At 33.8% G+C, this 25,932-nt stretch overlaps 1 protein-coding gene across 3 annotated transcripts in view; it reads left to right on the top strand.

Moving 5' to 3' along the window:
* CSMD3 (CUB and Sushi multiple domains 3) overlaps positions 1 to 25,932 on the top strand; it is a 641,503-nt gene that overhangs the window by 394,800 nt on the left and 220,771 nt on the right. For all 3 annotated transcript variants that reach the window (XM_021388208.1, XM_021388207.1, XM_021388206.1), the window contains 5 exons: positions 2,993 to 3,187; positions 7,233 to 7,371; positions 12,837 to 13,024; positions 16,260 to 16,448; positions 25,605 to 25,721. In XM_021388208.1, coding sequence (XP_021243883.1) covers positions 2,993 to 3,187; positions 7,233 to 7,371; positions 12,837 to 13,024; positions 16,260 to 16,448; positions 25,605 to 25,721 — 828 coding nt within the window. The remainder of the gene's footprint in view (positions 1 to 2,992; positions 3,188 to 7,232; positions 7,372 to 12,836; positions 13,025 to 16,259; positions 16,449 to 25,604; positions 25,722 to 25,932) is intronic.

Below are 25,932 nucleotides of genomic sequence, written 5' to 3'. Positions count from 1 at the left end.
CACATTCCCATCACCTGACATTTTTGCTGGCACTTCCTCCTCCTAGACGTTTTAGTCTCAGTACTTCCCAGGATAGAATTCCTCATGTTGTCTTGCGTGCTGCACAGAAGTATGAGTTTACTTGTGATAGTATGGAGTAGCCTCTTCTTGTTTACATCACTTTTAAAAGCCTTTCACTTTTTATGAAGTACCACTTTGGGATTCTCTTCACTTGTTTTCTTTTTGATATTTTCCTCTGAAAGAGATACATTTATTCTAAAGCTATTGGTAGACTTACTAGCTAAGACTTCACAGGGCAATCTACGAAAGGAATGAGTTATGCCAGTGGAACACTCCTTTCTGGTCCTGTTTTCAAGAACCTTTCAGAGCAGACTTTAGACTAGATGAGCTATGGCTATCTTCATTTCTTCTTTCTTGTTTCTTCGCATCTTTGCAGTTTCTTCCCATCACATGTTTTGATGCAAAATGCAAGTTTTAACATCCTTCTGAGTTAATATCAGGACTGAAAGACACTGTCACTCTGCACTGTGTTTATGCTGCTTGGCTTTCTTCCATATCTTAACATAACAATGCAAACATGATAGTGAATGAGTTGAAGTCAAAAAAGCTGTACTACTTCTTTACATTTAAAGTAGACAAGGAACTTTTCTATTACTTCTTAATTTATTGATGATGGATCAAATATTAATATTAAGTACTTTGAATTTTGTGCTTTTTCTTTTCAGTTTCAGATATATCTAATATTAGAGTTCCACTATGAATCTTTTTGGAAGTATAAGCAGCCACAATCTTCTCCAAGTACTATAAATGCAGACAGACTTTGCTGAGAGATTTAGTGCTGTTGTTGGGAAAGGTTATTTGTCACTCTCCTGCCTCCCATAGCCATCCCATGCAGTGCAGTCATTTCCATAGGAGTAGCAGTAGCAGCAAAGCTCTCAATACCTGAACTGAAATATAGAGAAGTGAATCACTATTACAACCTCAATAAACTGCTGTCATATACAAGCAAGCTATGCCTGGAGTTGACTTTTATCTAAATGTGAAAATAACTTTTAAAAACCTTTCTTTGTGTGGTCTGAAGCTACTAAGAAAAACAGGCCATGAGTCTTTCACTAAAATTGAGGGCTGTGCTTAAAGTACTGACAAAATTTTTGTAAGTTCCGTGGAAAAGGTGTAGGATTGCATCATTTTTGAACACCATCCTCCAACGACAGATAAGTACTCAAGCACCATTTTCATTCCCAACATATGTGGCGTTCCCTAAGTTAAAATGTCATAATACTAATTCTTTCTGTTGTCTCTTATTATTCAGATCATTCACATAAAGTCAGATAATGCAAAATCTGACAAATCTTTTTGTTAAGAAAATACTTTTTGAATAGAAAGGTGTAACTACTGAAAATACAGTATATGTAAAACTGTCTTTCAAACTAGAATAATTACGGCCTTCCTACATGCAAGCTTATTTAACAATTTATAGTAAAAACTGTTATCTTACATACAGATTGCTTAACAGACAGTAGGCCATTTATTCCTTTAAAAAAGTATTTCAATTTGAAAATCATACGATTTATGTTCTTGCCAGAGAATTCTAACTTTCACTTTTCTTTAATATAGAATAATTGTATAACAAATATTCTTAAGAAATAAAACTTTGTTTATGTATAAAATAACTTTAAAAAATAAGCATTTACATTTTATTTTTTTAGATTAACATGTTTGGAAACTTTTTTTTTTTCTGTAAAGATCATTTTACTAGCATTATCACTATGTTAGTGTCTGCTGAAGCTTCTTGAATGCATAGGCTGTGCAGGAAGAATTTAAAACACGAAAGCAAATTAATATGATTCCTTTGTCTGATTTTTAGAAGGCATTAAGTTGAATAGTCTCCTGGAAATAGAGTTGAACAATCCATTTTCTCAAAAAAAAAAAAAAAGTATTTTAGAATAATGTTTTCACTTGGGAAATTTCACGGTTTGGATATGTCTTGTCTAACAGACACATAAGTAAATCTGCAGAAAATATTGTGAAATTAATTTCCTTCATACATAGACTTAAGAAGAAGTAATTTAGAATTGTCACAGTTGAGAAAGGTGATTTTTTTGCATGTTATATCCATTCACACTGAAAAATGCAACTTTTTAAAAAATTTATATTTTACCTACATTATTTTTTTTTTCTAAAGAAAGCATCAAAAGATATTAATGAATGAGTGCAAATGTTTTTTTTAATGATATTTCTATAAATATGATTTTGCTTACTACTGGTAGGAAGATGAATTTGTCTTTTCTTCCAATATGAGGTGAATTCTGTAGAATATGGTAACAGACATAGACTACCTTTGTTATCATTCAGATATATTTAAAGAATTTCTATTTTTTTTATCTGCTCTTAGATGTACTTGAAATTTTGAAGGATTTATACATACTAAAAATATATTTGAGCTTAAATAAAATCACATGGTTAACATTTCAAACTTTCTTTGAAAATCTTCTTTCCCCAGCTTCTCTCCTGTTGTTCAAATGCTCCCAGTTTGGAGAAAAACAAACAAATTATACAATGGCAATATTAGGCTGAATCAAGTCACTGTGGTTCTAATAAATTTCACAGTGTATTTAAAAAAGAAAAAAAAGATTACTGTTAGATCACAGATGCCTGCCCTACACTTTTCATGGAACCTTCTGGCCTGTTGTAGTGTTGGACAGGATGCACTGTTACCATCACTGATGTCTTCTGACACCATGGCTGTTCAAACTAAAATTTATGTTGATATAGCTATCGCATTTAAAACTGTTTTTTTATACCACTGCACATTGTTTTTTGCTGTTGGCCAAACTTACATTTCTTACTGTTTCCTAATATTAACAGTTTCTTTTTACTAACAGAATAAAACTGTAAAAGCTTTATCTTAATTGCAAAACTTATCGCACTTATTGCACTATTTGCTATTTGTTTTCTTCTCTCTGCCTTTTTTTTTTTTTTCTTTGCAAAGCATTTGGGCATAATGAATGCCCTGATCCTGGAGTACCAATCAACGCTCGGCGTTTTGGTGACAACTTTCAGTTGGGGAGTTCAATTTCTGTTATTTGTGAGGAAGGATTTATCAAAACACAAGGAACTGAAACAATCACTTGCATGCTAGTGGATGGAAAAGTAATGTGGAGTGGACCTATTCCTAAATGTGGAGGTATGTACTTTTCTTTCCGTTGTAATATTCCCTAAGTTGTCACTAAATGAAATTCAAACTTTTGCAAATGGTTTGCACAAAGCTACTGTAAAACCAAGTCCATAATAAAGAAGTCTAGTGAGACATGAGCCTTTGTTATAACTGTCTGCAAGAGTGAACTTTTCTCATAGTGATTAGAAGGAAAGAAGAAAAACATGAAAAAAACAAAAACATCTGTGATGAGAACACTGTTATATGGGCTCTGTAATAATGAAAGCTTATCCAAGAAACTTAGTAGGCCTAAAATGGTAATAGTTTACACTGCTCATACTTTCAGATAGCTCTTATTTGGCACTAGTGGAACTACAGTTCTCAAAAGAATCAATTCTACTTTTTTTTTTTTTTACTTTCTTCTTTGTATGTATTTGTCCAGTTCTAGAAAGGATTTAAGGCAATGAGCTTTAGTGATAGCAGCACATCAACAATATTCTTCTCTTCATTTTTAAATTCCTGTCTAATCAGTATCCTAATGAACCTCATTAATATGTAGGAGAAAGAAATAGCAGAAAAGAAAATCATTGCTTTTACTAAACCTAGTTTAATTTTACTGAATGTTTCTGTTCTTCAGTTTCTACATTTAAATCTCTATGTTCAGTTTGCCGCTCAGCGTTCTCACGCATTCAAGAAGATTGTCCTTCAAATTTGTTTTTATTTTGCTTTGTTTTTCAATGGTTTTCATTTAGAAGGTTTTCTTCAAAATACAGCCATTGATTTCCTACTTCAGTTATTGTAAATTTATGCATTCTGATAATGAGTCGTGTGTTATTCCAAAGGCAATGCTCAGAGCGTGTTTTTTAAGAGAGTTCTTTTGTGTTTTCCAAAGGTAATCTTTAACAGTGTAATGTAGATTTAGTGAGGAAGTGGAGCTTTGTACAAGCCATCCTGTATGCCTACTATGATAGTACACAGGCTCAGAATAAGACCATCTGTTATTATTCTTGATATACTTCTGCTGCATATGCATTTTGAATATGCATAAGTGATTTCATGCAATAAAATGTAGGGATGATGAATGTTGTAATGTTATCTTTATGGTTGCTGAAGTAACTTCGAGTTTAAAAACCTTACTGGTCAACTGGTAATGTTTGATGAAAGTAGTATGACAAAAGGACCTTAAGGTAAAAGATGAGAAACGCTATTTTAAAACAAGTAAGATGGGGGTTGATGGGGAACTAGAACTCCAAAATTGCATATTTAGAAGTGTTTGCAACATATTTAGTCCAGAACTTTAAACATTATATAGCTTTTAGAATCTTTTTCCTCACAATAGGAGAAAGATGGACTATTAGATTCTTAAAAATATGAAATGCTTCTTTAGAACAGTTAGTCATTTTAAGACAGGAGCTGAGAAAAAAAATGATAGGTAAATATCTATTTTATATGATAATTCATGATTTTCAGTTTGAAGATATGTCAAACAGAACAAAATTAAAACATTTTTTTGTAATGGAGAATCGTAGAGTAATTTAGAAAATTGTATGTATAGCACTGCTTCATCAAAATGAACATGCAAAATGGTTTGCAGACTGTATTAAGTGAAACAAAATAAGAAATGTAAGAAAGTGTCATGTCCATGGGGAAAAATGCTCTGGAATTTTGTGAGCAGGTATGTCTGTCAACAGTACAGTAAGATCTATCATTGCAGTACAAAATGTAACAAATTCCTTTTCAGCATTGAGTAACCTTCTGTGTTTAAAATATCCACTGAATGTATGGTGAGTTTTTATGGTTTCTTGTCCTCGAAGAAGTATGCTTCTGCTCCCTAAGTGGGTGCTTACATGATACTGATAATCAAAAAAAGTTTTAGTGTCTTCTGGGGAGAGACTGGCTTTCAATATCTAAAGGGGGGCTGAAAGAAAGAAGGGGACTGACTCTTTCACAGGATCTGTTGTTATAGGACAAGGTGAAATGGTTTCAAACTAAAAGAGGGGAGATTTAGTTTGGACATAAGGAAAAAGTTTTTTTACATTAAGGGTGGTGAGGCACTGTAACAGATTGCCCAGAGAGGTGTTGTAAACCATGTCCTTGGAGACATTCAAGATCAGGTGGAGACATTCAAGATCAGGCTGGATCAGGCTTTGAGTAACCTGACTTAGCTGGAGACATCTTTGTTTATTGCAGGGGAGTTGGACTAGATTACATTTAAATGTCTCTTCCAATTCATAAGATTCTAAGATTCTATGATAATTAAATACATTCATAGCAATATGGATGATGGGGCAGAGTCTACCCTACCAGAGTCTGAAAATGGCTTGAAACTAGGAGCTGTTCATGTACTAGAATGTCATTTCACCCTCCAGAGGGACCCTGACAGGCTGACAACCTCAAGAAGTTCAACAAGTGCAGGGTCCTGCACATGAGAGGAGAACAACCCCAGTCTGGAAAGCAGCTTGGCAGAGAAGGACATGGGGGTCTTGGTGGACACCAAGTTGAACATAAATCAGCAGTGTGTCCTTACCACAATGAAGGTTAATGGTATCCTAGGCTGCATTACACTGAGTATTACTAGCAGTTCACAGTATGTGATCTTTTCCCATCTATTCAGTACTGGTGAGGTCACATGTGGAGTACTGTGCCCAGTTCTGATCTATCTAGAAAAAGGGAGACATGGAGCTAATGGCAGTGGTCCAACAGAGGATCACTAAGATGATGAAGGAACCAGAGCATCACTCCTCTAAGGAAAGTCTGAGAGAGCTGGGACTATTCAGACTGGAGAAGAGGAGGCTCAGGAGGAGATGTGATCAGTATCTATAAATCACAGAATCATAGAATTGCTCAGGTTGGAAAAGACCTTCAAGATCATCAAGTCCAACCACAACCTAACCCAAACTCTAACAGCCCACCACTGAATCATGTCCCTGAGCACCACATCTAAATGGTTTTTAAATACATTCATGGATGGTGACTCAACCTCCTCCCTGGGGAGCCTGTTCCAGTGCTTAACAGCCCTTTCTGTAAAGCAGTTTTTCTTGATATCCAACCTAAACCTCCCCTGGTGGAACTGGAGGCAAATATCTGATGGTGCAAAGAGAGCCACATTCTTTACAGTGGTGCCCAGTGATAAGACAAGAACCAATGGACACAAATTGAGACACAAGAGGTTCTGTCTGAGCATCAGGAAGCACTACTTAACTGTACATAGAGCTCTGGCACAGGTTACCCAAAGTAGTTTTGGATTTCATCCTTGGAGATCTTCAAAAACAGTCTGGACTTGGTCATGGACAACTGGCTCTAGGTGATCCCTTGAGCAGGAATGTAGGCATCTCTTATTTCTTGAAGTTATGGAGATTATTTCTATAATTAATGCCAGTAATCTATTTAAAAAGCTTTAAATATGCTTATCAGCTACTTTGGTTTCAGTTACATTGTAACAATGTTTTCCTATTGTGTATTTACTCAGTATCACTGAGAGAAATAGTACCTATTATTTCCTGTATTTCTGGCTGACTATAGATATTTTAGAGCATTTAAAATATGTTTGCCAAAACTATAAGCTAATTTTGTAAGAATTACATATGAATGTGAAATTTTAACTGCTGACCTGACAAATAAAATGTATGTGTTCTCACAGTAGATCCTTGTCAAAGCTGAAATGGCAATTTATGAATTCCTAGCTTAATATTAACTGAACTTTCTGCATAGGCTTTTAAAATCTCTCTACTCACAATTAAAAGCTATTCATAGTTCTTATGTAGTGTTTTGCTGTATGTCCTTTGTTACAGTAAAATGGGTTGTAGCTTTAAAAATACAATATAAATGCTTATGTCATCACTTTCTGAACAGAATTAATTTTCTCTTTTTAAGGTTTTATGCTTTTAAGCTTTTAATTCAGTTCTTTCCATCTAATTCCAAACCTCACAGAGTTTGTCAGCTTTAAACCTCATTTCATTTTCCTGCAGGTGGATTTTTAAAATTTAGGTATAGTTGTGCTATATTGAAATTGATAACTATGAATTATTTATCATAAGGCTGTATCATAATATGTTTCTCTTTGTTTCACTTTTAGCTCCGTGTGGTGGGCATTTTTCATCTCCCAGTGGAGTAATCCTCTCTCCAGGCTGGCCTGGGTATTATAAAGACTCCTTGAATTGTGAGTGGGTGATAGAAGCTGAACCAGGACACTCTATCAAAATTACATTTGAAAGGTCTTGGCTAATGTTTTTCTTATTTATTATTTTCCAATTTTTTACCTAGAAGCAGTTCTTTGTTAGCTCTATCGTAAACTTATTTTTCACTTTTTCTTAAAGCAAGCAATTGTGTTATCAGGTAGGTTTTTCCAAAAAACCTTTGTGCCTTCAGGTCATTATTTTTTTCTTGAATGTAAATTCTACTTCAATGAACTGAAAAGCTTTTGAAATTCCTACCCTTTTGCATATATTTAAGTCTGTCTGCCCTAGTTAAAAGTTTGGTCTGTTCACAAAGATTAGCGGGTTTAATTTGCTTCTAACTGTGTGATGGATTATATTATGAAGCCATTTTCTTTTCCTCAAATGTGTGAAATCTTCAACTCTGAAATCTCAATCAGTGGTCAGAACTGAACTGAATGAATTCATGCTTTTATTCATTATGACTATTTAATTCTCAGGTCATCTGATCTGTTTTTCTGAGTGTGTGCTCATAGGATGGAATTCCAGTTTCCCCAAGTTACTGCAGCAATCCACTCTTCCTATAGTTTGCTTATGTTGCCCCTACCCGATTCCAAGGAATAAAATATGTTAAAAGCCTTAAATTTCTCATGGCAGCAAGCTATAGGCATTGAACGTAAGCTTATTATGAAATAGCAAGACATGAAATTTAATTTAAAAATTCTTTATAATCTACATATTTTAAGCATATTCAGGATTCTTAATTGCTAATATTAAGAGGCTATATGATGATTCATGAAAGAAAAGGATGTTGAGGATCAAAGTTATACCACACAAATAACATGAAGGTACTTCTCAATTGCTGTTTATACTGCATCTATTGACTATTCCTTAATCACATTCTATCTAAAGAGAATATACTGCTTCATTTCAATACAATTAAAATTTATTTTTAGCAGAGTATGAAAATTACAGTCTTCTCTTAGCAAAAGTTCTCATTATGAAGGAGTTGAATTTTTTTAATAATACTATTGTGTACACTGTAATAATATGCTCACATGACATTATATACAATTAGAGGACATGTAATACAGATATTTCAAAGGTATTTCTCATCTTTTGCATGAAATGAAAGGTGATCTCCCAAGATCACAGTTGTAAATAAGTTTAAAATTAAGTCCTATCAAATTTGATAATTAAAATATAAAAGAGAGGTGACTTAACTCTTGCAAAAATTCATCAAAATTGTTTCAATTAGAAGTTGAGAGGAACATTTTAGTTTTCTTTGTTGTAAATAGAAATTAAAAATTAAAATCACGGAACTTTCAAGAACTTAAGTTTTTGAAAGGGAAAAAAAATAGTCCATTTTAAATAATCTTTTTTTAATTCAACATATCATTGTCAATAAAAATTTTGTTGTGGTCAGTCATTTTAAATTGAAAAACATGATCTTTTTATTTCAAAATTCTTTGCCAGCTGGATATTCTCCGTTTACACCTGAGTTGCATTAAATCTGACAATCTCAGATGTACACTTCTGGCATATAATGTATTAAAGTTTTGTCATAAAATTGCACAACCTCTATTAGTTGTGCAGGTAAGAGCAATAAGAACAAGACGTGATATTTTCAGATCACAGAGGGACCTCTTGTTCTCTTTATAACCCAATCATGTTATTACACTTCCTCCTTTTCCATTGCTGCTTGTTCTAAACAGTCTTGTCACTTGTCTCAGATAGGGATGATATGCATATTGGTGAGATGCAGCAAGGTAAATTCAGAGAGACCCTATTCACTTATGAGGGTGTGTATTTATGTTTCTATGTGCAGGGTAACCTGTAAAAATGCATTATGCACCCATGCATTATGAGGGCTGCTCTGAAAAGTAATGCTTCCTATTTTATTATGTTGGCCTATGACATCAGAGGTGGATGCTGGTGGTATGGCAGTAGGGATTGAAGCTTCCCACAAATACGCCATTAAATTTTTTTACCATGTGACAAATAGCCACAGAGGGTCAGTCTGACAAGATGGTGTCTGACATGGAAGTGCTTATGAAGGTGTGCCACTGAATTCCTCCATGAGGGAAAAATTGCACCCACTGACATTTATTGACTCTTGCTGAATGTTTATGGAGATGAAACAATGGATGTAAGCACAGTGAGGTGGTGGGTGTTGCGTTTCAGCAGTGGCAACAACGAGAGTGAGTCATTTCCCTGGTGCAGATTTTTTACAAGTGTAGCATGCAGGCTCTTCCTCATTGCTAGTGAAAATGCACAGCTAATGGTGGTGAGTATGTTGAAAAAGAGCATTTTGCTGCTGAGAATTTGCTCTGTGGGATAGTGCTATTGTACTCTTTGTTGTAGTTTCCATGGTAATAAATAGAAGGCATTCCTTTTGAAGCAACCTGTGTATAATTACACATTTGGATGTAAATGTATTACTTTCTAAACCTCATAATGGAATTAATGCTCATAGTGTACTAGTTTGTATATATATGTATTTTTTTACTTAGACATTATTAGTATTTTTATAGAATTTGAATTGATATTTAGAGAAATAGATATACTTGCTTCATTTGCAAAATTCGTTATAGTCTGACTGTCCTTGTTATGCTCTTTCTACTTCAAATCTGCAGCAGAATTTTCTCAAAGACAGGTTAATTTTGTCAAATATATATATTTGAACCTATAGCCAAATGACTTTCCCTTTTGAATTAAAAATCAAAACAATAACAGTAGAAAAACCCTCTTATTTTATCCAGATTTTTACATTTCAGCTTTGTCCTGAAAAACAGCAATATTTCTTTTTTTTTTTTAATGTAAATACCCAGACTTGATCCAGTAGTTTTTAAAAATACATATATATATACATATATTTATATCTCAGTGAGGGCAAACGTACAGTACATATTTAACATCTTTATAACCTTTCTTTTTGAATTCTCCAAGAGGATGGGAAGAATTCTTGTAAATGCATGTTACCTGCAGAGTGCTACCTTAACTTTACTTTCAACTTATCACTTGCATGGTAGTTTAGATTCCCTTTTTATCTTCCATATTTCTATAGCTTCTCTCTTGAGACATTGCATATACTCAACATTCTGCATTTGATGCTTGTCCATGCTGTTCCTATCTCATGGAACTTCATACAGGAAAGAAAAGAGATCTACGTATAGCGAATAACTTCCTTTTAATGATTTCATGGTATCCAGAAGAACTTTTCTGTGTTTTGCTTCATGATTTCAAATGAGTATTCTGAAGAGTTTGTTCCTTTCACGCAGTCATAGCTATGATAATCAGTTGGATATTTATTGTAAATCAATAGCTATACAGGCTGATTTGAAATAATGAAAGTGAGAAATGTGCCATTCTTCATTGTAATGAAGTGTTCATCATGAAGCCTAATTATGAGCATTTAAATGCTAGGGATGTTAATCAGCGAACTACTGATTGAAGCACTAGTCACATTTGACTAATAAGAGTACTTTGTGTTGGGATATTCTACTCATATCCTGACACCACCTTCAGTTGACAGGTTGTGTCTTAGAAACAAAGATGTATGTTGTAAATATTAAAGTATCTTAATCTATTCAAATAAGATTTTAAAAGTGTGTTTCCTCTTGTGTTAATTGAACAGAAGTGAAATGAACTGCTCTGAGTATTCTGAAGTCCTCCAAAAGAATATACCTCACATAGCGGTGAAGTCATCCAGGTTAATTTAAGATCAGTGACTATCCAGATTATTTTAAGATTAGTGTTTTGTTAAGTAGAAAAGGACACTGGAGTGGTCTGACAGAAGCTAAAATTATTTTTGATTCAATTTCCCATAACACCCTACTGATTTCTCACAGCAGTTAATAACCAGGTGATACGCAAATATTTCAGATTGGCTGATTATAAAGAGAAAAAGTATTTTAGAAGAAAAACAATACAAGTATCATCATTATAAATTCAAATTAAATTATTTTATCTTATTTTTCTGCTATGTGTAGTGCTGTATATATTGTTTCGTTGTCATGTACTCAAGAGGGAATTCATGATATGTCTTTGGAGATTCAATTTTATTATGCCTTCCTCAACCTGCTAGTTGTTTTGCATTAGGGAGGAGATGTCAATTCCTTTTGCATTTTCTGTCTTAATTATGCTTAGTTTCTTTATAACTAGGAAAGTAAAGCAAGTGTAAATTATCTATTTCCATGATTGCTTTTGTTCTGTACAGTTTAATGGGAAAAAAAGTATTAGGAAAAAAAAAGAAAAAAATATTAGAACAAAACAAATTAATGCCTATTTGTTTAGCCTTTTAGAAAGATATAATTTTCAGCTCATGTACGAACAATAAATAAATAAAAAAAACTTTCAGCTAAACTTACAGCTATTTGGCTTCTTAGGCTCATCATGTTTTATTTCTCTAAGTCTCTGATATTTTATTACTGTGCTCTCTTTCTATGTTATTTCAAATGAGCAGAACAGGAATAAAAGAAAACATTTTGGAGGCTTTATTTAACTTCTGTTCCTTTGCCATACTTCTTTTGATTTTAAGCTCAGACTCGTGGGATATAAATACAGAAACAGGGAGTGCATTGCTGTTAATCATGCAGTTTCTTGAATGGATTTCACAAAGCTGAATTAGGCATCCAAGTAAATCAGAGAAGGAGTTAGGAGTATCTGAAGGATAGAATCCTGCTGTTAATTGTTTCTTTCTAATGCCAGAAGGGTTTTTCAGTAATTCATCAGTGAGCCCATTAAAGCAAAGTGATTAATGTTATGTCTATCGTAGCAAGAAAGAGAGAAACTGCTGTCAAAATATCAAACAGAGATTTGGGATTGCTGATACCATCTAAAACAAGAGTAGTGTGTCTATCTAGCAGCACTGTCACCCTCTGCTTTTCCTTGACAAATGCAGCACACACGGACTGTAAAGACACATTTAACTTTGTAGTGCTTTTTAAAACAGGATTTTTTTTTTCTGCCTAACTTCTGCTACTTCTCTGGGAGCCTTATTTAGTGCAAAGCTCCAGGAGTCTCAAAGAGGACTTAAATAATTATATTCCTGCTTATAGACAATTCTAAGAGTAGGCTGTTAGATTATGATTCATTCTTAATATAATACACTTTCATTATATTTGTGCCAAATGGAAAAGATACAATAAAGAAACACAGGAACCTAGCCTCTATCATACTTACCTTACTTTTCCATAATGGAAAATCATTTTGTGACATAAAATATTCAAATAATATTCATTTTGCTAACAAATTATATTTCTTAGTTTTCTGTAATATAAACCAGTTCAAGGAATTTAAACTTATTTCTCATCTTACTAGAGCACTAACCTGAAATTTGGTTATTGTATTAATTATATAATAATATCATTGTTATTGTAGAGTAGTTATGTGGAGCACTAACAGAAATAATAGGATCAGAAAAGTAGCATGGCTTTAAAAATATGACATGCTTAGCATGAGTTTGTTGAATTTGTTTCAACTGCTGCTTATATTTGTGCCTATGGGTGTTTCCTCAATTCCAGGTTTCAGACAGAACTCAATTATGATGTTTTGGAAGTTCACGATGGACCAAGTTTATTATCTCCACTTCTGGGATCATACAATGGTACTCAGGTTCCACAATTCCTATTTAGCAGTAGCAATTTCATTTATCTTCTCTTTACAACTGACAACAGTCGTTCTAACAATGGATTCAAGATTCACTATGAAAGTAAGTCATTCTGATATGTATGATTTGATTTCCTCTTCTCTGCTTTTCGTGGTCATAATGTTGTAAAGGTGTTGACTTCTGTAAATAGCTGAGTCAGGCCTCTTATTTTTCAAACTGAGTAAGTTTTAGTGATGTTAAACTTAAAATGATGACAGATAATCTCACTTAGAGTTTGATGTTATACCTGCAGTGCTCTGCCCTTTAAGAATCAGAAGATAATGGGAAGCAAATGACTTTCTTCAGGATGTTATTCTTCTGTGTTGTTATTTTTACTTTTTGTATAGTGTATGTTTGTATGTTTAAAATAGCATAACATCAAGAAGATAATGAAAATCAAAGGAAAATACCAGAATTACTGTCCTGATTTCTGCACCTCCAGCTCTGAAGCTAGAAGGAAATGTGATTTACGTAAATTAACTGAAAATCAAAACTACTGAACTGCATGATTATGGATATTTAGGGAACTAAAATCCTGTATGTTATTCATTCATTATGATTTTTGTATAGATGTATTCTCTTTCCCTTATTACAGTTGTATAAAATACGCTACAGAATGTATCAGTAAGATTTAATACCTTTATGAATTTGTGAAATTCAGATAAGTTATTCTATTATCGTTTCATTTATTTTTTGTGGTTCTATAAATACATTTGTTTTACTTACCGTATTCTCGTGTGAAAAACAGTTGTTCTAATACATTTAGTAATGATTATGAACACGATGTTATCTATTTCTGTTTTGAAATCCTACTTCTTGGGACTATCTCCAAGGAATTTTCATATGTTCTTAATTTTTTTTACCCTTTTTTTGACCATTTTCACTGTTCCTTATCACTAATGATATGGATATTTAATACAATATGTGGACTTTGTCACATAAAATTTGACATGCTTTGAACTCTACTAAATGTTAAATTCTGGAAAGTTATTGCAGCAAATCAACCATTAGATCTAAAATTATTTACTATCTCAGACATCCCCATAATATATCCATTAATTACGTCAATTTGAGAACTAATAATTTGTTAATTTCTCGTCCTTTCTGAAGTTTGAAGGATAGCTATCCTTACACAGATGATTAGATTAATGCTCCTGGCAAATAGTACTTAATTCTTACCAAAAAAATTGACTAAATGAATAGTGTTTGATGCCAGAAATTACACTTCAGGAATGTGAACAACAGAAAAAGGAAAGCAACACTTATTAAAATTATTCTTACTTCTAACTGTTTAATACAGCTTGAAAGGAAATTTAAATATTTTTTTCAGATGTATGAATTCTTCAATTTCATTATAAAATACATTTTCACTTAAATTAATCCTCATCCCAGAATTCTGCTGTAAACTAGTGAAGAATGAAGGTTAAATTATAGAATCGTAAAGGAGAGTTCTTTTTCAACCTTGGTGATTTTAAGATCATCCAGTCCAACCGTCCACTTATCAGTAATATTTCTCCACTAAACCATGTCCCTCATTACAACATCTAAATATTTCTTGAACACCTCCAGTGACTGTGAATCCACCACCCCCCTGTGCAGCCTGTTTCAGAACCTGAATCTCCCCTGGTGCAACTTGAGACCATTACCTCTATCCTATTTCTAGTTACATGGGAGAAGAGGCCAACCCCCAGCTCACTACAACCTCCCTTCAGGTAGTTGTAGGAAGAGATAAGGTTGTCCATGAGCCTCCTCTTCTCCAGACTGAACAATCCCAGTTCCCTCAGCCGCTCCTCAAAAGGCCTGTGCTCCAGACCCCTCACCAGTTTTGTTGCCTTTCTCTGAACACGCTCCAGGGCCTCAGTGTCTTTCTCATAGTGAGGGGCCCAAAGCAGAACACTGTACTCGAGCTGTGGCCTTACCAGGGCTGAATATAATTCTTGTTACATTAAACAATAGGAGAAAATTGTGCATGTTTACTAGTTTTACACAAAATAATAATAATAATAGCTTTTCTGCTTAATGTGCTCTGATTATATGCAGACATCTAGTATACATTTTATTTTTGTTTAATTCTCACTATTTCATTGGGTTATATAAAAAAAAGATCTTACTCTGAATGCTTCTTTTAATTTTTGCAGATCTCAGCAATATTCCTAGAAAATTTTGTTTCTTTATTTTCCCCACAATTATTTAGTAAAAAAAATAACTTTCTCATTGGAAAATAATGTAAAAAGTTCTTTAGCACACATAAAAACATTTTTTAACACATTCTAGATGTGGACTCTTCAGTACAAGAAAAACAAAGACCTGTTGGAGCGTAGCCAGAGGAGGGCCACAAAAATGATCCAAGGGATGGAACATCTCTCCTATGAGGACAGGCTGAGAGGGCTGAGGCTGTTCAGCCTGGAGAAGAGAAGGCCCCAGGGAGACCTGATAGCAGCCTTTCAGTATCTAAAAAGGAGCTACAAGAAAGAAGGGGACTGTCTCTTTAGCAGGATCTGTGGTGACAGAACAAGGGAAAATGCTTTGAAATTAGAAGAGGGGAGATTTAGATTGGATATAATGAAAATGTTTTTTGCAATAAGACTTGTAAAGTACTGGAACAGGTTGCCCAGTGAGGTGGTGGATGCCATTCCCTGGAGACATTCAGGGTCAGGATAGACAGGGCTCTGAGCGCCCTGATCTAGCTGTATGTGTCCCAATTCATTGCAAGGAAGTTGGACTAGATGAACTTTAATGGTCCTTTCCAACTCAAACAATTCTGTGATTCTATGAAAATACTCCCCATATCAAGTCAGCTATTCTTTTCTCCCTTTTATGCTATTTATTGTCTTCCTAATATTTCACATGTCAAAGAAAAATAGGTATGAGAATAACTTATGTAAAAATATGATTCCTGTAAATATTTCGAGGATGATATGAAAAGAAGAAAGAAAGATTTCAAGTTGGAAAACAGAATTTGATCAGGAAGAAATAGGCTGAAAACAAGAATTTTAAGTTATCATAAAATTCTTCAGTGTCAGTGTCAGGGACATTAATACTAGTGAGACAGAATAAACCTAAAATTACACTAAATTATGGAATATTTTTTGTCTACAGTATCAGCAAGATGCACTTCATTATCCATAACATGGTATAACAGTAACACAAAGAAGCAAAGTTCAAGGATAAATTACTGAAAATGCTTGATAAAAAAAACCTTCCCCACTACTGCAGTACAAAGAATTACTTAAATAAATAAGAACCTAGAGATTAACTAGTTTAACTGTGTCTTTTTTTTTTTTTTTCTTGAACATAGGTGTAACTGTTAATACTTACTCTTGTTTGGATCCTGGCATACCAGTGCATGGACGCCGCTATGGACACGACTTCTCTATAGGTTCCACTGTTTCATTTAGTTGTGATCCAGGTTATAGGCTGAGTCATGAGGAGCCTTTACTATGTGAAAAAAATCACTGGTGGAGTCACCCACTCCCAACTTGTGATGGTAAGAACGAATGGATAAAATATGGAGTATTTTAAAATACACACATTTTGAGAAACAATTAGTCCAAAGAGTTGAATGTATAATTTTATGAAGAAAAATAAGACTAAATGAATGTTATATATCTTTGTGTGATATTTAAAAATAAAATGAGATAATAATATGTAATTCATTAATTTGGGAGATTACAGAAGATATGTCTGTCTGCATATATGTTACTGTGAGCTATCTGATTACCTTTTAGCTCAGGGCATGCAAATTTAATGTATAAGTAAAATTCTTGTTACAAATTACAAATATTTGTAGTTGGGCATCTACAGTCACAAATGTGCTGATATCAAACATGAGATAAGGTTTATTTGTACCTGACTAAAAAACTGCATTTTCTCCAGTTTCATGTTGTTTGCTGTGTTTCTAGATTGTTGACAAACTTGTCACTCTTCAATCACTGTATGAACTGATTAGTGCTACGTTATATTTGATGTTTGTGCATATGGCTGTTAAACAACACAAAAATGGTATCATGTAATATTTTCTGTCACAAATTTCAGTGTATCTAGCATGTTCATTACAGAATCTGCTTGAAAAATTAATAATTTATTTGACCTTCAATTAATAATTTATTTGACCTTCAATTGATGACCTTCAATTGATGGAATTGAATTGACCTTCTGAATTGATCATTTTCCTCTTCAAGTGATATCAATTATATTTAATATTACTGTAATGTTTATTATGTTAAATATTTTAGATGCTTTCCTTTGAATATGGAATATGCTTTTCTGATTATAAAAATGCCATCAAGAATAATTCATCCAATTAAATCTAAGGTACTATTAAACAACAACAAAAAAATCCATTGATCTTTCATAAGGTATATAAGGTTCGTAATAGTATATTTTTCTGAAACAATCCTTACTGTCTCAAAATGCTCAGAAAGAAAAAGCTGAACTTGAAATAGTACTTACAGAAAAGCTCACTGAATCATGGATGTGTGATTTGCCATATGTAAATATCTTAGTTTTCACTGTATTTCATCCTTTAAATGATAAGATCTTTAAATTGTAGTGCCTTTCCTGGTGTTTAGCTTAAATGTAGCATTAGCAAATGCTTCATTTTTTATATAAGACTAGGTTGAACACGTAAGGATGTGATACCAGAAATTTGTGGTTATAGAACACAAGGTGAATAAACACTTTCCTGAAAATGGTACTCTACAGTGTAGCATGCCCATTTCCTGAAGGATTCTGCTTCTCAGCCTGATTCTTGGAATGAGGTATTGCAAGATTCCCATAGTTCACAGGCAAGGGGACTATGGCTGAGTAGGCCATAAACAGAAGATTGGTTTTCTTATGTTGGTAGACACTAGATGCTAACCATCTAAACAAAAAATATTAATGCATTTCCTATGAATACTGTTCTTTGCTCTGAAATGAACATTCATATTGCGATAAATTTCCTCCTCAAGTTCCCAAACTAGTATGCAATTCACTAAGTAAATGAGATTTTTTTTTTCTCCAGAGCACATTGCTAAGTGACAACTGTCCATTGAACAAATATGCTCTAAAGGCAGGACTGAGTCCATTTACTCTAGTAAATTTAATCAATTCATGGTTGAACTCACTTTAATTTTACTGCTGAATTTCTTCTCTAGTGGCATGTTTTTAAATAGGATCCAGAGTCCTTGCACCTCCAGGGGAAAATAGGGCATTTGCTCAATGGACTATTCTTTGCATAAACTGCGAGGATGTCTTTGTATTCATCATGCCACTAAGAAACACACTGATCACTGTTCCTGCTCATTCACTATATTACTGCAACAGTTTCTAGAGAGCTAGGTTCTTTCTAGATCGTTCTTTTTTATAATTGCCTTTTTTTTTTTTTATAATTACATCTTGTAGCAACAACTGTTTAGACAAAACATGACAACTCATGAATAAAAGTGTTTTCAAGGAGAAGCATCTAGAAAAGGAAAAAGAATGACTTTTTAGAATTTATTTTTCCTCAGAGTATGAGATTGCATTGACTGTGATTCTAATCTTTGTAGGATTGTAAGCTCGTTTTTTTTACATGAGATGTTTGGATATTATACACATAAGCATCACAAAAAACTTATTGGGGAAGTCACACTTCATTATCTTCAGGAAAATTTAAAGTATAGTGAGAATAATAGTTTAAAATGAGCAAACAAACTGTCTGTCTCCATCTGTAAAGACTGACCTGAGTGGATAAGTGTGTAATTATTGCAAGCTGTATAATTCATTCATATATGGATGATTGATACACATGAAAGATTTCATTGTTCATTTCCTTCGTTTGGATTTTTATGTGTATCTGTGTAGACAAGGTGTGCACGCTATTACTACATGTATCATTGCACATTGCTTTGTTTGTGTATACATATACATTCACATATGCAATCACATATATACATACATAACAGGAAAGCACCTCTGAAAAATAATTTTAGAACTCTCTAAATATAAAATTTTGAGGATAGCAGTATCTATAAGGACATGAAACTATTAGAAAGTGTCCAAAGGAGGGCCACAAAGATATTGAAGTGTCTAGAGGACAAGACTGAGGGGAAAAGCTGAGATAACTTGATTTGTTCAACCTAGAGAAGGCTGAGGGGAGGCCTCATGGCAGTCTACAGCTTCCTCAAGGGGAGAGTGGAGAGGCAGGTACTGATCTCTGTTCCCTGGTGACAGTAATAGCATTCAAGGGAACAGCATGGAGCTGTGTCAGGGAAGGGTCAGGCTGGATATTAGCAAAAGATTCTTCACCAGGAGGGTGGTCAGAGACTGTAACAAGGTTCCCAGTGCAGTCATCACTGCACAGAGTTCATGAAGCACTTGGACAGTGTTCTTAGACATATGGTTTAATTTTTGTTGGGCCTGAGTCACTGTTGCAGTCTGGTTGGAGGCCAATAACTAGCAGTATTCCCCAGGGGGTGGTACTGGGTCTGGTCATGTTCGACATCTACATCAACAAACTGGATGAAGGGACGAAGTCCACTCTCAGCAAGTTTGCTGATGATACAAAGCTTGGAGGATTGGCTGACACACCTGAAGGCTGTGCTACCATTCAGCAAGATGTGGAAAGGCTAGAGAGTTGGGCAGCAAGGAAGCTGATGAGGTTTAACACGAGTAACATGAGTATGCATGAGTAAGGTTTAACACGTACTCATGCATACTGATGCATGAATAACTGCATGCATCAGTAGAGGTTAGGAGCTGGCCTGCTGGTGGGGAGCTCTGTAGAAAAGGACTGGGGGTCCTGGTGGACAACAGATTGGCCATGAGCCAGCAGTGTTCCCGTGTGGCCAAGAAGGTCAGTGGTGTCCTGGGGTGCATTAAAAAGAGCATGGCCAGCAGACAGACGGAGGTGATACTCCTCCTCTGCTCTGCCATGGTGAGGTGAGGCCACATTTAGAATACTGTGTCCAGTTCTGAGTTCCCCAGTTCAAAAAAGACAGGGATCTCCTAGAAGGAGTCCAGCAGAGGGCCACAACGATGTAGTAACCTGTGTCTCTTCAGCTTTTGGAAAAGAAGACTCAGAGGAGATCTTATAAATGTTGATAAATATCTAAAGGGAGGTGGTAGGCGGGAGGCAAATGGATGAGGCCAGGCTGTTCTCAGTGGTGTGTACTGATAGGGCAAGGAGTAATGGCCTAAAACTTGAACATAGGAAGTTCCATACTAACATGCGGAAGAACTTCTTTCTGGTAAAGGTGATGGAGCATTGGAAGAGGTTGTCCAAAGAGGTTGTGGAGACTCCTTCTATGAAGATATTAAAGACCCATCTGGATGCCTACCTGTGCGACCTATTGCAGGGTACCTGCTTTACCAGAGGAGTTGGGCTTGATCTCTTGAGGTCCCTTCCAACCCCAGCAATTCTGTGATTCTGAGCTGAGCAATGTACTGGACTTGATGATCCTTGTAGGTCTCCTCCAACTTGAAGTATTCGGTGATTCTATTATCTACTTCTGCTCATGTTTTTAAAGGCAAATGTTCAAGGTATATATGTTCAGCTTCTCTCATATAGGACCACAGTACAGTTATAGCTGTGATCTAGTTGAATCTCTTATTTCAGTAGTTGAATTATTTTCAGTTTTCAGGACAACATTTCTGTGTTAAAATTCAACCAGAAAATCAAAGTTTCTTTGAAAAATTAAGAGTAAAACTTATCTTTAACCAACCATTATAAATTTATTAATTTGTAGACTCTTAGTAAAATGCTTTAACAGTACTTTATGAAAAATATCACGAATTTCTGGATTGGCAAAATAGGGTTTTTTTAATTTCTTTTTAGAAAAAGTGACAATGTAGGCCTATATCATCATTTTGCCTTTTTTTTCCTTCTTTGTCTCATGGGTAAATAGCTTTTTTTTTTTTTTTAATCCACATGGACTAGTCAAAAAACTATTACTGTGTACATTTATTTATTCTTAAATATTTCATACGATAATGCAGTTTGGTTTATTTACCATAACAATGAGGCACAATACCTAAGGAAAGAAACATGCAAAGAAACGTAACGCGTATTTTCAAAAAACACTTGTTAAAATAATTGTGCTTATGAATTATGCTTAAGAAAGAAAATAGATGGTTTTGAGCTTTGCTTAGAAAAAATATTATTTGTTTTTCATTTATGTCATTTCTATCTAACATCTACATATTATTTACTGAGTACCTATCTGTATGGATCCTCTTGAATTTTTTACCGTAATCTCTTCCCAGTACTTAACTGGCAAATTTTGTCTTATCACGTACTTTCTGTTAGAATGTTATAACAGAAATTTGGTTTCAAGTTTTGATTATTTGAGAGGAAACTTATTTTAACACTATATGAAGTATGGCAGGATAATTGTACTAAAAGTTTAAGCACTTAATTCTCATTCTAATTTCTCCTTACTCCTTGCCTGCATCCCATTTTGAGACATATTACATTTACTGCAAATGGGGAAGCCAGATGCTTAAATTTCTTGATATGTGAAACACAGTACATGATTCTATGATTTCAAATTTTTTACTATTTTTATATTTCCCTTTTACAATGAAATTGCATAGTAAATGAAAATCATGTTAGAATTAGATTTTTAGTTGGAAGTTAGAGTCAATTAAGCACCTGAATGTAATGGGACTTCTGTGTGTATGCACTCCCATATAAATTTATATACGTACAAACACATCTATATATCAATAGGTTTATCTTTCCATTCTGTAATTCTAGTATGTTACTAGACCTCCTTTCTGATGCTTGAAACCATTTGTAAAACTAATTATTATTATCAATCAATTAGAAATGTGTATTTTGTCTTTGCATCGCACTGTAGAACAATTTTCAGTCACTTGTATTTGCATCAAGTTGATCTTACTGAAAAAAAAAAAAAACATTTTGCAGAAGACTTATGTTCTTATGTACTTTATGTATTTTCTCTTTTTTGAGACAGTTGAGATTGAGCACGGTATGTTACTTTTCTATTTTGGTTGATAACTTATGGCTAGTCTTCTGAAAAAAATCTATGTATCAAAATGGTAGGTGATAATTAATTTCTTTTATTTTTTATTTGCTGTATTGTTGTCGAAAAACATATATTGAAATACACAGATACAGGTATTTATATGTAATGTATATTAGTTTTTTTTTTCTTGTTTCTCATAAAATAACAAATACATTCTCCTGATAACTTTCTCTCTTGGATATGGTGACCTCCTTTTTTCTCACATTCAGTCTCGATATCTTCACATTATTATTGCACCCTTATTGGTTCTGAAGCAGACTTCAGATAAATTAGTTTTAAGTAGGTTATAAAACTTATTCAGAGACCTCAGATGACAGAGAACATAACTAGTGGATTCTGATGTTCATTTTATGTTATAAAATACAAAATTTAAGAGGTAAGATGTTCTTCTACAATGAAGTGATAAATTGTTATACAGACTGACTTCTGCAGGAAGAGATTATACAGACTGACTTCTGCAGCAAAACAGAAATATTTAAAAAATAGGACAGACACATGCAAAAAAAACCTGAGAAAAAAATTCTGTGAACAAAAATTCTGTGAACAAAAAGCAGCTTATTAACTGCTTCCACAATTTAGTGCGAAATGTCGTAGCAATATGTTTGTGTAGCGCAGTAGCAGTAACAAGACAGATCAGTACTTGCAGTGGGTTATACCTTGGACACAGTGTAAGAGAATATATCTGTCAAGAGTATATTAGGAAAGTTTGGCTCATTTAAGTGAAACAATTAAAGCCAGAAATGTTGTGCTTTGCCAGCACTCCAAAGTGAGTCCCCAAGAAAGAAATGAACATAATGACAGTTATAATAAGACCAACTAGATTAAAATGGACCACGAACACATTTAGTCTATTTCTGGTATTGGAAGAATGATTTTCCATAATAATTTTATAGTAGAATGAAATATGATCTGAAATGAAACTTGATAATATTATGAATGACAGTATTGGGTACTATGATGTATTTCAGAGATGAAACATGGCCTCTCACTGAAACAATTACATGTAGCCTTAATAAAGATTAAATTCAAAAATTCTTTGGGCCAAAGAGTAAAGGGCTATTTTCCTATGTAGTCTTCCTTGCTGCTTCTTTTTACTGTGACTGATTATGCAGCTGAGCAAAAGGAATGCAGTTATTTTTCCTTATGACAAAAGATGGTCTTTAACTATGAAATCCAATGCTGTAAAAATCTTATGTAATTCCACTGTTGAAATTAAATCTTCAATCACAGATATCCAAAAGCTACTTCGTAAGTTGTCACATAATTTCTGATCACCACATTGCTGTAGAGGTGCTTTATGCTATACATTGAGGTATCTGTATTGCATACAGTCTTCTCTTTATTTCTTGTTATTTTTTCTTTGTCCTTCTGACAAAACATAGTAGTGAAAAAAAAATAGATGTAGACATTTCTCAATTTGGCTGTTCTTCTTGTGTAACAAAGAAATTAATTACTGTGTTCATAACATCATAAATTATAAAAAGAACATGTTTCATATATTCCATTTTCCATATTAGAACTAGTGCTAATGCACTAGTTATTCTAGTGCTTTAGTTATTTGGTTATTTATTCATTCTATTTTTAGTCCTACTCTCCATCTGTGTATTATCAGATAAAGTGAAAAGAATATTCCTTGTAGAACCTGGAAAAATGTGTGGAGTTTATTCTGCTGTTTTTATTTTAATCTCTTTCTGTTTTCTTTTGCATTCTGAAAGATTCAGATACTAGAAGTGATATTATATGTTTTGAATGTTTGTCATCTTATCAGGACCAGTGCACATTTTGTATTTCAGATGTGTCAACTTGGCTTTGTTCTGTAACATGCTGGTCCCTTGATGCCATTGTTTGCCATCTGCTAGCCTTCTTACAGCTAGAGTGAATGCTGTAGACATTTTTTCACCACTTGCTCTCCTGAAAGGTTTTCCAAACAACCACTGTAACAGACATTATTTGTTTGGACTGTATCCCGTGATTATAAAAACTGATTACATTTTCTTATTAAATAGGGCTGGCCTAAAGTACTTACAAAATAAATCTCTAGAATCTGCAATAATGTGCTGTCATAGCCCTGATTCAATTTTGCTAATTCCTAAATATAAGATCAGTGGACAGTCATTACCTCATTCTTCATTAGAGAATTGAGGAAGAAAGTGAATGCGTTAGGGCATCGCTTCTTGGTGGCAATTATGATAAGATTCAGTAGTAGTGTTTCTGAAATATTCTATTTCAGCATATGTTACTGGATCTCTATCTCTCCAGCTTACCACTAGACTAGAACGTTGACAAGGAAAATAGCAAGCAGAAAGAAATTATGAGACTATCAAGATTAAAGTAGCTTTCAAACAGAAAGTGGTTAACTATAACTATCAAATGAATTTAGTTAGGAAAAATTGGATGTTATTTAATTATTTATTTTTATTCAATGTGTATGAGTAGGAAGAAATCTAGAGGATATAGGTAATAGAAACTTTTATTGGTTTTATTGCTATAACATGTATTGTTCAGTTATCATCCTAAACATTCCAAATTGACATAAAAGAGCACACATGGGGAGGAAAAAAGTAACCATGAAAATAACACCACATCAGTACAAAAAGATGAGTTAATATTGCAACTACATTGCTATTACAGAATCTCAGAGGAGCTTTGACAATTTGCTTAGACATTCAACAAGCACTGTAACTTGAACATGCTGAAAGATATATAGATTTCCTGCTAAAGTGGTACATAGTTCTGAAGTGGATATAAATGCAGCTCCTAATACATGTGAAGAAAGAGTTCTGTGAAACTGATCTTTATTATACTATGTAGTTATTTTCAAGAGGAAAAATTATTTTGATGTCTATGATAACTTTTTTTCTCATAAATGGAGCAGGATTCCCACCAGTCTTAGGCTCTGGGTGGTGTTGAGTTTCTTTCTTTCTTCTCTCTCCATTTAAGACAGTGAAGATCAAGAACGTGTATTTACATGTTTCCACAGTCTTAATAAAATATACAATCAAGTGTATAGTAACAACATCCACTCTTCATTTCTGCTAAGAAAGCTGTTTTTAAATGTATACTACTTTCTGTAGTAAAGTCATATACATTTTAAAACAGCTGACATGAAGTATAGTAACCATATTCTGAAAATTTACGGACCTTTATTAAAAAGAATAGTAATTCCACAGTACTACTGAAATGCATAAAAACTCGTGTTTTCTTGAAAATAAAGTATGCTTAGATGCACTGTAAGGCAGACTACATTCTGGATATTCTCTCCAATTCACTCCCTGGTGTCCCCCTTAGCTCCTAGCTAAAGTGCTGTTGTTTGGCACATTATCTTTTGCTTTCATCTTCCTACTGAACTTCTGACTTCTACAGACTCACAGGGAATTGTAGAAAAAACTGCTAAGGAAACCTAATTTCTATTAATGACTACTTAAAAGTATGTTAACTCTTCATTGATTTTATTGTCTTTCATATTGTGTAAAAAAGGGACTATATTCATATGTGGGATTGCTGAATCATTTGACCAGCTATTTTTAAGTAGCTTTAAACCAAGAACTTCTTTTAAAAAGATTGTTTGGTTACTTTTTTTCCTCATCTGTAAATTTTATTTTATTAATATTATTATTTATCATGATTTCTAGCCTTATGTGGTGGAGATGTTAGAGGACCTAGTGGGACAATTTTATCCCCTGGTTATCCAGAACTGTATCCAAATTCACTGAATTGTACGTGGACTGTGGATGTTACCCATGGTAAAGGTAAATACATTGTTTTTTGCTGTTGTTGTTGTTGTTTTAATATATATAAGTCAATATTCTATGCTACACATGCAAATTACAGATTTAGGTTAGCCATAGGGAACTAGAAATTGTATTGCTGATTTTTTCTTTTAATTTATTTTATTCCACTTATTCCTAGAATTCTAAATGTGGGCTAAGCTTATGGAGAGCCTAATGCTTTTTGCAGAAG

The sequence above is a fragment of the Numida meleagris genome, chromosome 2 (assembly GCF_002078875.1).
Source record: "Numida meleagris isolate 19003 breed g44 Domestic line chromosome 2, NumMel1.0, whole genome shotgun sequence".
In the NCBI taxonomy this organism is placed as follows: Eukaryota; Metazoa; Chordata; class Aves; order Galliformes; family Numididae; genus Numida; species Numida meleagris.
This window is presented reverse-complemented; position numbering and strand designations above follow the sequence as displayed.